This window comes from Onychostoma macrolepis, chromosome 21 (genome assembly GCF_012432095.1).
Source record: "Onychostoma macrolepis isolate SWU-2019 chromosome 21, ASM1243209v1, whole genome shotgun sequence".
Classification (NCBI taxonomy): domain Eukaryota; kingdom Metazoa; phylum Chordata; class Actinopteri; order Cypriniformes; family Cyprinidae; genus Onychostoma; species Onychostoma macrolepis.
The window spans coordinates 8,140,533-8,156,310 of NC_081175.1; the positions used below are offsets into that span (position 1 = coordinate 8,140,533).

At 36.9% G+C, this 15,778-nt stretch overlaps 1 protein-coding gene and 1 long non-coding RNA gene across 7 annotated transcripts in view; one reads left to right on the plus strand and one right to left on the minus strand.

Moving 5' to 3' along the window:
- Window positions 1–15,778, plus strand: part of sgcd (sarcoglycan, delta (dystrophin-associated glycoprotein)) — a 364,688-nt gene that overhangs the window by 211,176 nt on the left and 137,734 nt on the right. For all 5 annotated transcript variants that reach the window (XM_058758921.1, XM_058758924.1, XM_058758923.1 and 2 more), the window contains one exon: window positions 6,310–6,495. In XM_058758921.1, coding sequence (XP_058614904.1) covers window positions 6,310–6,495 — 186 coding nt within the window. The remainder of the gene's footprint in view (window positions 1–6,309; window positions 6,496–15,778) is intronic.
- LOC131529290 (uncharacterized) lies at window positions 8,236–12,181 on the minus strand. Of its 2 annotated transcripts, XR_009268048.1 has the most exons (6): window positions 11,087–12,181; window positions 10,921–10,980; window positions 10,760–10,827; window positions 10,441–10,560; window positions 9,771–9,969; window positions 8,236–9,143 (listed from the first exon to the last, which is right to left on the minus strand). It is a non-coding gene; the product is annotated as an uncharacterized LOC131529290 (long non-coding RNA). The 2 variants fall into 2 exon arrangements; XR_009268047.1 differs by having other exon boundaries at window positions 8,236–9,969.

Consider the following 15,778-nt stretch of genomic DNA (forward strand, 5'->3'; position numbering starts at 1 on the left):
ATAGTATTTGGCATGTTTGTGTGCTGCTGCTCATCCCTGTGTGTGTAATAAGCAAAGTGTACGTGCATTGTGCCTATAGGCACATATTACTAATGCGCTCAAAAAAAAAAAAACCTGCGCCATTAGTTTTAGTTGGTCAATGGCACGGTCTATTTCAGTTATGTTAATAAAAGCCAAAAGTAGCAAATACAGACAGTATGTGATCCATTCACAGTGTTAAAGGGAACAAGTGATATAAAGTTATATATATATTTTTTTTTTTCTTGTGACTGGGTATGATTGTGTAATAATGTAGTAGTAGTAATAATAATAATAATAATAATAATAATAATAACTAACAATATGGATAATAAATTCAATTGGTGGAGAGCTGGCCACATTTACATGTTCTGTTAAACTAAAAAGTGAAAAATACACGATCAGTAGGAAACCAATAACAATTTGAAAGTTACATTTTATTGATATTTTAAGAAAATTTTCCTGTTGAAAGTGTGTGTAGTTGGGTGGTTGCAGAGTTGCCAACTATTTTCAATGGAAAGTAGCTAAAGCCTGCTTGAGAAGTTACTAAATGTTGCTAGTCTAGATGACATCATATGCTAATTAACATATTCATTATGCCATTGTGTCGTATTTGCTTAAACTTCAGCTTTAAGTAACTTTCCTTTATTTTGTTACCAGTACCTGTTACCTGTAATGTTTTCCGTTGACAAGGGCAGGGCACTAACACTTCAGTTCACAGATGAGTAACTTGCCATCTCAGCCTCTCCCCGAGGAACCAACAGTGTAGAGTGCTGATTACTTTTCTATGAGCCCAGGAACATCTTCAGAATGTTTTCAAGACATACATTTTTTAGTGTTCTTTTAGGGTGTATTTAATTGCAGTTGAGAGAAACCTGGCTGTTGTTTTCAACTACACTTTGCATAAATAAAATTGAGCTTCCCCTTTAGGAACTCGAGCTGCATCGAACGCTTTGGGAATGCCCCCGGCGAGACATCATACTGAAGCATGTGTGAAATCAGTCCAATAGTGAAGCGAGACGTCACGAGCGGGGTGATGTGAGCGACCAGGAAGCATAAAGGTGCATCTGGCAAGCGCACACGTTAGCTTCTGCTCTTCAGCGAGCGCATCTGTGGTGTGTGTGTGAACGTATGCAAAGCACTCAGTCAGTCGGTGAAACTCTGCAAATACAAGAAAGATGTGGCGAGCAGACAGTGCTTCAGATTGTGCTTCATCTGTTTGGGAGCTCTCGAGGGGGCTGCCTGTCATGACTTTGAGCTTCTCCCACTCTGTGTGCTCCGCTCCCACCTGGCTGTCTTCGATGAAAGCTGAGGCACAGCGGCGGCTGTTATCATGGGGATCGCAAGTGGATTTAGTGAAGGGATCCGAGACGGGCTCGTTCTTATCTCGGTCTTCACCCGCTAGATCCACGGCCCCCTCTCAGGGATCGGAAGCCCACCCCGCAGTTTCTTTCCCCCTGGAGAGAGGGCCAGGCACTTCATCTATCTTCCTCCGAGGAGGTTGATGTGATGAGCGTCGACACGGTTGATTCGCCACCGCAGTCCCTCGCGTATGAGGAGCTTGTGCTGTAGCCAAACTGAACATCGAATGGCCAGCTGAGAAACAGGACGCTTACATTAGTGGGCCCCGAGCAGGCTGTGGTATTGGAACAAGAATTAGAACTCTCTTGAGGTAGGAGGCCATAGAAAGAGAGAGAATCAGGGTTCTACAGCCGTTATTCATCGTTCCGAAGAAGGATGGGGGGTTGCGTCCGATAATAGATCTGCATCTATTGAACTGCACTATCAAACGATTTCGGTACAAGATGCTCACTATCAAACAGATCATGTCTCAGATCAGGTCCGAGGACTGGTTTGTCACAATAGATCTCAAGGACGCATACTTCCATGTATCCATCCTTCCTCAACACAGGAAGTTCCTGAGGTTTGCTTTCGGGGGCGAAGCATACCAATATCGGGTTCTTCCATTCGGCCTATCACTCTCACCCCGCACTTTCACGAAGTGTGTGGATGCTGCCTTGGCTCCGTTGCGACTCTAGGGCATTCACATACTGAATTACATCGACGATTGGTTGATTTTAGCTCAGTCAGAGCAGATGGCGGCTCGGCATCGAGAGCTAGGGTTATGGCTGAACGCCAAGAAGAGTGTGCTTTCTCCACTTCAAAGAACCACTTATCTGGGCATGGTATGGGATTAGATGCAGGCACAGTTGTCTCCTGCTTGTATCGAAGCGATTCTCATAGCCGTGAGGGGAGTGAGGGAAGGCCAATCACTCACTGTCAAACAGTTTCAGAGAATGTTGGGTCTGATGACAGCTTTGTCCAATGTGACACCTTTTGGTCTGCTGTACATGAGACCCTTGCAGTGGTGGCTCAGGACCAAGGGGTTTTCTCCGAGGGGGAACCGGCTTCGCACAATCAAGGTCACGCGGCAATGCTTATGTGCCTTAGACATGTGGAAGAAACCTTGGTTCCTGTCTCAAGGCCCATCATTGGGGGCTCCTTGTCATCGCATAACACTAACGACAGACGCCTCCCTCATGGGTTGGGGGCGGTCATGAGTGGCCACTCTGCCTGAGGTCTGTGGGAAGGCCATCATCTTACGTGGCACATCAACTGCCTAGAGATGTTGGCCATGTTTCGAGCTCTAAAACACCTCCTTCCAGACCTAAGGGGGCACCATATGCTTGTCCACACAGACAACACATCGGTGGTCTCCTACATAAATCGGCAGGGGGGTCTGCGCTCATGCCCCCTTTACAGGCTGGCACACCAGGTCCTCTTGTGGACTATGTATATATATATGGGACTAATGCAGTCAATCAAGTCGTTCATTAAATATTAAATGTTAAAAACCTACTTTTGCGAACTAGTCCTAGGTTTTTTGCTCAATCTCGATCAAACCACAACAGAAAAATTCTCTGCACTCCCTAGATTAATAATTATCAAAAAAAAAAAAAAATAAAGTTGAATTTTGTCCTTTGGTTAGCTATAATGGGTCATTTAGAAAAGGGGCGTGGCCACATATACCCAAAAGCTTATAAAACCTAAACGAAAACTCAAAACTTTACGAAACTTGGTGAAAACATGTGACAGACGACTCTTAACAAGCATGCAAAGTTTCATAGAGATCTTCAAAAACACAAGATTTCTATGGTAAAAGGCCTCAAATTGATAAAAATTGTTCATATATTCACAAATACACTGTATCTTCATATCATATGATAGATCTAATTCTGAACATATTTGCCTCTAGGATCACTGCTGTCAATCAAACTGTTCAAGTATTTGAGATTATAAAAAAAAAAAAAAAAAAACTACTTTTGTGAACTAGCCCTCAGTTTTTAACTGAAAATCAATAAAATCAGTGCAGTACAATTCTGTAGACTCACTAGGTCAATAATTATCAAAAACTAATGTTGAACATTTGCATTTGGACAACTATAAACCGGTCATTTTATAATATGTTCTTTACATGGTGTACCCAAAGGCCTATTAATACTAAAAGAACTTCTCAAAACTGTCTAAAATGATGCATACTTTCATTCTAAACAAGCATGCAAAATTTAAGAGAGATCGGGCAAAAAATAACACTATAATTGTTATAAAGGTTAAAAACACAGTGTTGTATGAGAAATTGCAATTTATAACCACTAGATAGCAGCAGAAGACCACTAATGGGCTTATTAAACTCTTAAACAGTACTGCTCAATAGGTTTCCTTATGGATTCATGCTTAAAGGTCCCATGGCATGCTGCTTTTTGGATGCTTTTATATAGGCCTAAGTGGTCCCTAATACTGTATCTGAAGTCTGTTTCCCGAAATTCAGCCTTGGTGCAGAATTTCAGCCACTATGAGCCAGTCCCACAATGAGCTTTCCTTAGGACGTGCCATTTCTGTGTCTGTAGCTTTAAGGACGAGAGAGGTGGGGCAAGATGGAGGGTGGGTGTGTGCCCTTAACCAGCTTGCGCTACTATGTGCTAATGTTGACAGTTGATGTATCGCAATGGCAAGCCATGATGTCTCTCAAGGAAAAAAAAAATATTGAGCTGGCCTCGCACGGTAGTAGCTAATTTTCTCATGGGCGGGCAAAGCAGAGAAAGGGGAGGTAACCTTTCCCCGTATGACGACATGAAGGGAAGATTCCAGATTGGGCCATCTGAGCTTTAATTTTCTCAAAGGCGAAGCAGAATACCCAGGGCTCGGTTTACACCTATCGCCTTTTCTAGCCACTGGGGGACCATAGGCAGGCTAGGAGAACTCATATTAATGTTAAAAAAACCTCATGAAGTGAAATTTTCATGCCATGGAACCTTTAAACATTATAAAATCGCTGTTATAACATTTTAAATGTCACTGAGCCAAATTTTATCGTTTTGTTCATACAGACATATCAGTTTTTACAATTTTGCCAGATTATGATTACAGTGAAACCTGAAAATTACATCTAAACTCTTAAAAAGAGAAGACTTGCAATAAATTTTGTGTCACCTATCACTTATTTCAAATATCTATATCTGCAACAAAATGTGTGCGCATGTATGTCTGTGTATGTGTGTGTGTGTGTGTGTGTGTGTGTGTGTTTGTATGTGTAAATATGCTTATATAGTATTAATAAACTAGTTTAATCATTTAAATTCAGTGTGTCTTGTGAGCCAATTCTCCATTTTGGATGTGTTTAACTGTCACCCATACACTGTAAAAAAAAAAAAAAAAAAAGCCAACTTAAAATTTTAAGGCAACCAGCTTCAGCAGATTTTTGAGTTTTCTCAACTTGTCATTTTAAGTTTATACAACAAAAAATTTAGAATCTCCCACAAAAATAAGTTGAGCAAGCGCAAAAAATCTGCTGAAGCTGGTTGCCTTAAAATTTTAATTTGGCTCAACTTTTTTTTTTCTTTTTTTTTTTTTTTTTTTACAGTGTAAAAAAGTGTTTGTTTTTTTACAGTGTACATCAAGACCACCTTAAATGCTTGAACCCCAGTAATTACTATTTATATACATTAAAATTTATATACATTTTTTTTTTTTTCTAAATGAACAATTTTGTTCTAAATAGGGCAAATGGCCTTTTCCCAATGGCCCTTTTTTTTTTTTTTTTACTATTGTTCTTTATTGCAGTGTCCTTACTACACACATTTACATCCATTGAAACTTACAATAAGACAGAGAGGATGCTAAAAAGGGCAAGGGTGCTCAAATATATTGCAGATGATCAAATTTCCCATTGCTCAAATACAATTGATATCAGAGCCTATTTTAATAATAATAAGCTTGACATGCTTTGCGATTCCCTTTGAAGTGCTATATCATGACAGATTGTGCACTTAAAATGAGGGTGATTATACAATATGAGGAGTTGATGATCAGGGCAGAATGGGTAGTAAAACGCTATGATATGTAGAACGGGAAACTCATAGAATTTTTCATTTTTCATTCCTGTACGTTGGAACTTTCACAGAGCTGTCTGAAGTCATTTGTTTCAGTGCTGCCTGAATGTGCGTGCTTGTCAAATGCGATTGACTCTGCCAACAAAGAGTTCTGCTCAAAATGCTGTCGACAGCAAATTCTATTCTGTGCAGAGATATTAGTCAATTATTATGGCTCTTGAAATGTACAGTGTCTTTTCTCTTTTGTTACTGGAGTATTAGCATAAGCACAAATAAAGACTATTCAAGATTTATCAGTGCAGAAGTGCAGACTCAAGGAGCTTAAAGGATAGACAATCAACTGCCATCCATTGCACCTTAAAGATCAGTGAAACACATTAAATATTTTCAAAATCTATTTTAATGTGCTAATTTGTAAAAAAAAAAAAAACAAACAAACATATTTTACAAATATGTTACACATCCCAATCTTTACTTTCAAAATATATGTGTTTTTGTTGTTACAAAATGTATGTTTTTTTTCCCCCCCAAGATAAAAAATTAATTTAAAAAATACTATAATAAAATTACGAATTTATAAATACCATAATGTTTTGGGTATTTGCAGCACATGACATTATACAACCAAGACTTTTAACTTATTTTTTCTTGACTTGTGATCCAATTTCATCTCTCTGCATTTTTCTGGATCACATGACTTTATTGCTCAAAAATAAATAAATAAATAAGTATGTTGTCGTACAGTATGTACACTATTGCATTCTTAATGTATTTTTTTAATTTATTTTTTAATATTACATCAGGACAAAAAAAGAGTCGTTGATATCTAAATCAAGTTTTATGGCCTCTGACAGAATCTTCAATTTAACGTAATTAACATTTTATTTGTGTTTTCTTGCAGATGACCCAGGAACAGTGCCCTCATAGAAACAATGTCCAAAGTACTGAAAAACCACAAGTGTATAAAGTGGGGATCTACGGTTGGCGGAAACGTTGCCTTTACTTCTTTGTCCTACTCCTCATGATCCTCATAGTGGTCAACCTTGCTCTCACCATCTGGATCCTCAAAGTTATGAACTTCACTATAGTAAGTGCAGTCTTTTACTCTGGCCTTCATTTCCACCTGCCGGGCATCGATTCTTTGACCGACTTAGACGTGAGCATAACAGGTCTCCAACATAGTGATCTGCCAATTCTCTCTGTGCATTCTCTGAGCTTCAGCCAGGCAAACTACTGCTTTCATTTGCCTCTCAGTGGTCGATATGTTCAGGTTTTCCCACATAGCTTCAATTTTCTGAGACCAGCTGCCCTCCCTCCATCCACTTGTTAACTGATCTTTTCAGCTTTTTCCTACTGTGCTTTGGGTCTTGATTAATTGGATGTACAGTAGTGCTGGATCAAAGGAGGGGCCATGGGGCAGAAATGTCACAGGACCCAAAACCCACCCATCGGTGCAACGCCCTCTATAAACATACTCTTGAAACTTTCATGTAACATTATGGTGATTTAGTACTTTGTAGAATCTACATCCTTAGAGGACTGGTACAGGGGATGCACTCTCTGCAGAGGAACTGTGAGGAAATATTTTGCTGTCTGTTCATGTTTGCTAATAAGAAACATTTAGAAAAAAAATAATAATAATAAAAGATTGTTGTTAATATATAATGTTAATTTTGTATTTGGAATGTATGTAAATAAATTAACTGAAATGTGGTGTGTGTGTACTTGAGGATGTTAACTGTGACAGGATGATTGACAGGCCAGATAGGCCACCGTGGTCTGTGATATAATGTCCCAAAACTTCTCTGCTCTTCTGATACACACTCAAAGTAAGTAACAAAGACTGACAGAGTTGTCAGAAGCTTAGTGAGGGTGACGTTGATGTCATGCGACCGTGGTGTACATTCGTTTACTATGTTTCACTTTTTACTTCAGGTAATTGTATTTAGGCTTCAAAATTCATAAATGTGTTCATTTGTGAAGATTATCATGATGAACAAAACATGTAAGGAACAAGACACATTTTGTTGGTCACAGAGCTTATTTTAATAATAATCCCAAAGCAAGAACCCTAATCTTTGTTATTTTGTTGTTGTTGTTGCCATTTTCTCCATGCATAAAATCTGTAGACACGCAGACAGTCTCCATTTATTGCTGTGGTAATCCTCAGCACTTGTGATGAGTCATGGTTGTGTGTGTGTTCTTGGGTGAATGACATGCTGTCCTTTTACAATGCATTAAAGATGGAGAGAGACCTGTTCCAAAAAAAATAAAAATAAAAATAATAATAATAATAATAATAATAATAATATATATATATATATATATATATATATATATATATATATATACAGTATATATATATATATATATATATATACAGTATATATATATATGCGTATATATGCATATACATACAAATATACATATGAGAACAGGTTATTTGGCAGCAGAACTCCACATTTTAAATGCTATTCATGGCATTTTCATTTTGGGTATGTCCCAGTGGCATCTTGTGGGAGGGAGGGAGACTCAAATGACTGTGATGTCATGACATGGAGATGGAGAATTATGCCATGCTGAAATCACTAGGTAACTCTTCTGCACTTTTCACTAATTTCAACTAATTAATATTCATGAGCTTAGCATTTGCCATCATATAATCATGTGGGGGATATTTTATATATATATATATATATATATATATATATACAGTATATACAGTGCCCTCCAAAAGTATTGGAAAAGTGAAGACAAAATTGTTCTGTTGGCTGTGGAGTCAAGACATTTGCGAATATGATGAAAAGATGAATATGAGACAAAACTACAGAATGTCACATTTTATTATTAGCCATTTCAACACACAAATGTTTTAAAAAATAAAAAGAACAGCACTTTTAGAGTTCATCCCACTCATTGATGTGAGCATAAGTTTTGAGACAGTTGAACATAAGGCAAATATAAAAGATTAAAAGCTATTATTTAGTTGCATATCCCTTGTGCACAATCACAGAAGTGAGACTGTGACCCAGACATCACCAGCCTCTTGGTTTCATCCTTTGAAATACTTTTCCCAGCCTTCAATGCAGCCAATTCCAATTGTTGCTTGTTTTGGGGAGTTTCTGCCCTTACTCTCCTCTTCAGCTGGTGGAATTCATGTTCAATCAGATTTAAATCTGGAGATTGACTTGGCCAATCTAAGACGTTCCATTTCTTTGCCCTTATAAACTCCTTGACTGAACTGGCAGAGTGTTTTGGGTCATTGTCCTGATGCAATATGAAACACTTCCCAATTAATCTGGTAGCATTTTCTTGAATATTGGTAGGCAAGATGGTTTTGTACACTTCAAAATTCATTCTGCTACTGTCATCATACATTAAGTCATCAGTAAAGTTGAGAGGGCCTGTTCCAGAGGCAGCCATGCATGCCCATGCCATGACACCACCTCCACCATGCTTTACAGATGAGGCTGTATACTTGGGATCATTGCAGTTCCCTTTTTTTTCTCCACATTTTTGCTTTCCCATCACTTAGATAAAGGTTCATCTTTGTCTCATCGGTCCATAAACACAGTTCCAAAACTCTTCTGGCTCACCTTTGCTTTTTTGCAAACTCCAATCTTGCCTTTCTATTTTTGGAGCTAGTCAGAGGTTTGTATCTTGCTGAGTAGCATCTGTAATTCTGTGTCAAAGTCTCCTGAGGACAGTAGATTGTCAGAGAATCACCCCAGCTTTCTGCACAGCAAAAATATGTTGGGAGATTTGTCACCATGGGTGTTAAAATTATCACTTTCCGGGTGAACATACAGGTCCATCTTTGCTAGTGTTAAAACAACACTGACAAAAGTGTTTATTATACGAACACTGTGTTAGTGTTTAATTTTAATCACTCAGGGTGTTAAGAAATTATTACTAGCAAGTATACACATTTAACACTTTATGGTGATTAATCCTAGACACCCAGTGTATTTAATGTTGATTTAATGTAAATATTGTAAATACTTATTTTAAAATGGTAATGCAGATTAAAACATATACCTACACTGCAAATTTTAAAGAGTGAATTTAACTCCCTCAACTGGTGAACACTGCACCAATGTTCAGGTAAAAATATTTAAAAAATTAACCCACAAAACAATACACTTTTACAATTATTAATTTTTAATTTTTAATTGAAACATTGTAAATCTTTTTCCCTGAGAAAAATGTTTTCACATTCAATGTTTTCAATGCATGTAAAGAACATGTTCTTACAACAATTAAAACATCATAATGTCAAAGCAAATCAGTGCAAAGGCACAAAATACATATTCTTATTTGGTCCATATGTACACTTAATGTCATGAGGTTTATAATGCTTACATTTATCAGCTTAAACAACAGCATCCCATTCATTAGCATCCAGGCAGAATGCATGTTAATGCTAACTGAACAAAGTCTCTGCTAATGGTGTTTGGACCTCCTTGTAAAGAGTAGTTTTTAGCAAGACGAGATGTGTTTCTCTGCAGTTTTCAGCCAAGCAAGATACCCAACTCCCACTTGCAGCATCACAAAAGTGCTCCTGTAAAATAGGAGAAAAAACAAAAAGGATTATTTCACATCCATTTATCAGGTGAAATGTCAGGGACAAGTATAAATTACAATATAAGAATAGTTAACCCAAAACTGAAAATTCTGTCGTCATTTATTTATACTCATGTGGTTCCACACCTGTAGGACCTTCTGAGGAACACAAAAATAGATATTTTGAATAATCAACAGAAGAAACTGTCATACATGGCATCTGTGGAAAGGCATGAGTACAAGTAAACATTTACTGTTCACTTATGGTTGGACTCCTACCTAAATGATTGCACATAAATGGGACAGTACATAAATAAATGACAATGCAAGCATACCAAAAACTTACATTTGATGCATTTTTTATGAAACATTTTTAGAAGGAGATCAGACTCTTTATTATTATTGTTTAATAATAAAAAAAAATTAAGCATGACAATCAATAATCTTAAAATATGCAATTGTGGCTTACCCATGTCTCTGGTATGTGTCCTAACAAAGCTCTCCTCATCCCGCTTAATGTATTGGTGGCTTCATACTCTTCAAGCACATCATCTCCTTTCAATTTTTCTGTTAAGCCAGCATGAACCATCTGTAACAATATTAAAGGAACAGTTAACTTAAAGTTGTAATTCCAAACCTATACGATTCACATTTGCTGAACACAAAACAAGTTCATGCTTTAAAAAAAAGATAATAAAGTGTCTAAAGTAGTTTATGCGACTCATGTGCCATATTCCAAGACTTGTGAGGGAACAAAATCACTTTGAATGACGAACAATTTAACTCACTCAGTGTTTTGCTTGAGAAGACCAACTTCCCCGTCTGCTCCGCATCTCCAGTGAAAGAAAATGTCTCTCTGAGAAAGGTTTAGAGCGCACAACACATAAATATCGCTATTAATCAATATGTGATGTAATAAAACACAAATTTTAAATGAGGTAACACTTACTTCTTATGTTTCCCCTGTTAAAAGCGACTTCCGCGTCAATGCATAGCCATTCAAATGCATCTGTGAGAAACGTTTAGGCTCGTTTAGGCACGCACAGCATAAAAATATTGTCATAAAGTAATATTATTTTATAAAATACAAAATGTAAATGAGGTTAAACACTTACTTTCGGTGTTTTCCATGATAAAACCAATTTCCCCGTCTTCTCTGCACCATGAGTGAAGGAAAATATTTCTCTGAGCAAAAGTTTAGGAGTGCACATCACACAAATATCGCTATAAATCAATATGATGTTGTGAAATACATACAAATGAGATAAAACACTTAACTTTCGGCGTTTCCCTTTTAAAAAGAAACGTCCTCGTCTGGACCGCCTCGCGAGTGGAAGAAATGTCTTCAAAAAAAGTTTAGGCGCACACACCTCATAAATATCGCTATAAAACGATATGATATTACAAAACACATATTGTGATTAAGATTAAACACTTAATTTCGCTGTTTTCCGTCTTCATTATGCTCCGCATCGCGAGTCTAAGAAAATGGCGTCTGTGAAAAATATTACAGATGGGTCAAGCGCGCACATGAGCAAATGTCCCGGATGTGACTAATAACACTCAACAGAGTGTTATAAGAGTTTCTCTGCGTATTTACACTGGCCAGAGGGCGCTGTTTACACTAGCTATTGTTAATCCCCTAAAATTCAACACCACAACTTTAACACTTTACTCTAAAAGTCCTTAACACTAGGATTTCAACACTGGAGATTTTGCTGTGTGGAAGTTGTTGGTGATTTTACAGACATGTCTTTTAGGGTTCATTTTCACAGCTTTTATGATTTGTCTGTCATCAACTATTGTTGTTTTCTCAGCCGATCAGGTAGTTGTTGGTTGCTGGTGTCGCTGGTGGTTTCAAAACTCTTGATTTCTCCATGCCCTTTGTTTTTGCTAGAGCTCTAATTGACTTCCTCATTTCTTTTAGCATCCAAATTGTTTGCTTTTCTCTCAAAGTCAGCTCCCTCGTCTTCATCCTGGTTTGTGTGTGTCATCATCAAATGCAAGATTCAGAATGCAGAAGTAATGGATATAACTGATACGACACATTCCCTGCTTTTAATATCTGAAGAATTAATGCAACAGGACACAGCTGATCACTTAGAAAGACCTGTGAGGCAACTGTTCCAATACTTATGCTCACATCAGATAGGGGGTTGAAACTCTAAAAGTGCTGAACTTCTTAACTGGTAAAACATCTATGTGTTGAATCACCCAATAATAAAATGTGACATTCTGTAGTTTTGTCTCATATTCATCTTTTAATCATATATGTAAATGTCTTGACTCCACAGCCAACAGAGCAATTTTGTCTTTACTGTTCCAATACTTTTGGAGGGCACTGTATATATTGTTTACAGGACAAACTGCACATTTCACCCAAAATTATTTGCTGTGATATGATTCCAAATTTAGGGGGGCCAAAGTGGGGGCCAAGCTTGACAGGGGGCCACGTTTGCTTCTGTGGTTCCATGTTGCTTCTTATCACAGTGAGACAGAAAATATTTTTTATACAGTTCTATACTGTGATACAAGCTATGTCAATTAGCGTTGCATTGCAATTGTGTGTTTATTGTCTTCCAGGCTTCATCAGTCAAAGTGTCTCTATCTGCATGCTAATCAGCTGTAGTGATATCATGCATTTGTCCATATAAGGGATTTCCTGGGTCTCACTTGTGAAACAGACATTACAGTGTATGGGTGTAAGGATTAGGGTTAACCCTGCTCCATAATGCTCACATTGTCTCATTTTCATGGGTAAAAATAGAAAAATAATACTAAAGTACTTTGTAACGCAGTAACTTGAGTAGTTTTTCAGCAAGCTACTTTTTTACTCTTACTTGAGTTATATTATTTTCCATTACTTTTACTTGTACTCAGGTAAATTACTCCTTAAGTAACAATACATTTCCTTAAGTACAATTTCTTAGTACTCTTTACACCACTGAAAATCATTTGAAATTTGTGTCATTACCTCATAAATAGAAATTGGCAGCAGTTTACTGTCGGGGATTTGTCGTGTCGCGGCGCCGTGCCACATACAGTGTAGACAGCATCACTGATTATAATGAGTTTTGCTTTGTTTCACAGAACTAAACGTTGTCTGGGCTGCGTACGTATGTGTGGGGCAGAGCTATCAAAATAGGGGCGAGACCCTTTTGAAGTAGGGGCGTGTTTGTTTTGGTGATTTGAAACATCAACATTGGTTACCAGAAATCACTTGCCCCACCTTTAAATTCCACACAAAGAATGCCAGTGACTATCCCATCCAGGACACAGTCTGATTGGTTAAGTCAAACAGAAATTTGATTTGAATTAAAACCTTTAAAGGGGACCTATTATGCAAAAATCACATTCATAAGGTGTTTAAACACAGTTGTGTGGCTGCAGAGTGTGAAAACAACCAGCCTATAATGCTAAAGATCCACCCACTAATTTTTTTATAATCTCAAAAAATGATAGTCTCTCAGAACGAACAGTTTCAGATTCTCCCTAGGTACATGTCACCAAAGGTAGAAAGTCCCGCCCATTTGTGACGCTGCCTTATAAGCATAGACAGCCCTGAGTGTGAAGCAGCAGCCCGACTCTGCCATTACTGTTTACTTGCTGTAGCTGCTGGAGATATACAATGTCAGCGACAAAGAGGCATTTCAAGTGTTGTGTTTTTGGATGCACCAATGAACACAGGAGTTTCGATAACAGCTTAATAATAACTTATAGCTATTGTTATTATTACACTCAGAAAATTATAAAAAATAATATTACTTTAATTTGCAATGCATTACATTTTTTTTCCACAATTATTTAAATACAGGGTTTTCCAAAAATATAGTTATTTTTATACATTTAAGATTTAAGATTTACATGACAATTGTATAAACCTGTAACATTTATTTGCAAAAAAGTTTTATTTATTTATTTTTATTATTATTATTAATGGTATACACTGTACCAGCTCACGAACCTCCTGCAATTCCCTCACGAACAACCAGGGGTTCGCTACCCACACTTTGGGAAACCCTATAATAGTGGAATAATAAATAAAATGAATAATAAAACTAAAAATGATAGAAAAAAAAATATTTAAAATTATGTGCCTACTTTCAAAAGGTCTAAATGTGTATTGTTAAACACATAATTAATTTTTACTATTAATTAAAAAAAAATTACTTTATGCAGCATAATTATGTTAAATAATATCATTTGTAAAAATATTAACACAATGAATATGCTTTTGCTGGTATCCTTTGGCTAGGGTTATAGTATATGATCATGCTGTCATTCATTCAAGTGTTTTAAAACTATTCAAGCACGATAAGAAGCAAAAGGGAACTCCATTATGTACACGTTGTCTGTATTTCCTCATTCATCCTCTTTTCATTCACCTAATTCACAGAAATTCACATGCCAGTACCACAGATATATCTCTTTCACGTTTGAATTGACAAAAACACACATGATAAACAAATAAATATGTAAATTATTGGTTATTGTCCTAGCAAGCACAGCCTTAAATGAGTTAAAAAATCTTGAATTGGATATGTGTCCAGATTGTCATGTGCATCAGGTGACAGCAGCCTAATATTCCAGCTGCTGTCTGTGTCATTAATGTTAAATAAATAAATACATACACACATAAAAAATAATAATAAAATATAGTAAATCACTCACTGCTCCACTGTACATGACTGAAGGATTTTGTAACTATAATAAGGATTAATCTATATTAAATTCATACAATAAGGTCATTATTTGATTATTCAATTTGATTATTCAATTGCTGTGTATATTTCCTACCTAATTTTACTGTTAGACCTACCTGAAAATCTTAAAGCACTGTTTACAAGGTTTAGGTTACATAGGTCAAAAACAATGAAAACAATAACTTTTTTTTCTGTGTGGTGGGGCCCTTGAAAATTTTGACAGGGCAAATAAAAATCTAAAGTTGCACAACTGGGCCAGTAGAAAAAAATACTTAGCGTTAAGCCCTTTTATATTAAGTCATAGCTAAATGACACATTTATTATACTGGTTTCTGTTAAGATTGTTTTAAATTCACAAAAAAAAAAAAAAGATAATTTTCAGTGATACTGTAATGTTGAATGGCTGTACTAATTTCAACCCCAGAAAATTGAGGGGGAAAAACAACAACAATTTAATAGAGGCATAAGTAGCAGTATTAGGATCAGCAATGTGACCAAAATCTTATTTGACAATATGATACATTTTATTTCATGATATCAATATATATATACAGGTGCATCTCAATGAATTAGAATGTTGTGGAAAAGTTAATTTATTTCAGTTCTTCAACTCAAATTGTGAAAATCGTGTATTAAATAAATTAAATGCACACAGACTGAAGTAGTTTAAATCTTTGGTTCTTTTAATTGTGATGATTTTGGCTCACATTTAACAAAAACCCACCAATTCACTATCTCAACAAATTAGAATATGGTGACATGCCAATCAGCTAATCAACTCAAAACACCTGCAAAGAATTTGTGTGAACTTCACATGGAATGGACTGAGGCTGGGGTCAAGGCATCAAGAGCCACCACACACAGACGTGTCAAGGAATTTGGCTACAGTTGTATTCCTCTGTAGCAACTACTCTGAGGGGACTTCACATCCACATGGGAAAGAAGAAGTGTGGTGGTGGTAGCCTGATGCAACCTTGCACTGCCCTGGTATGGGCAGGTCAGACAAATGGGATCCAAGGCCGGGTTGACAACCACAGTGCCAATGGGCCCAATGTTGCAGAGGCAGAGCAGGAGGAAAGGAAGGAGGAGGAAGAAAGGGATGTT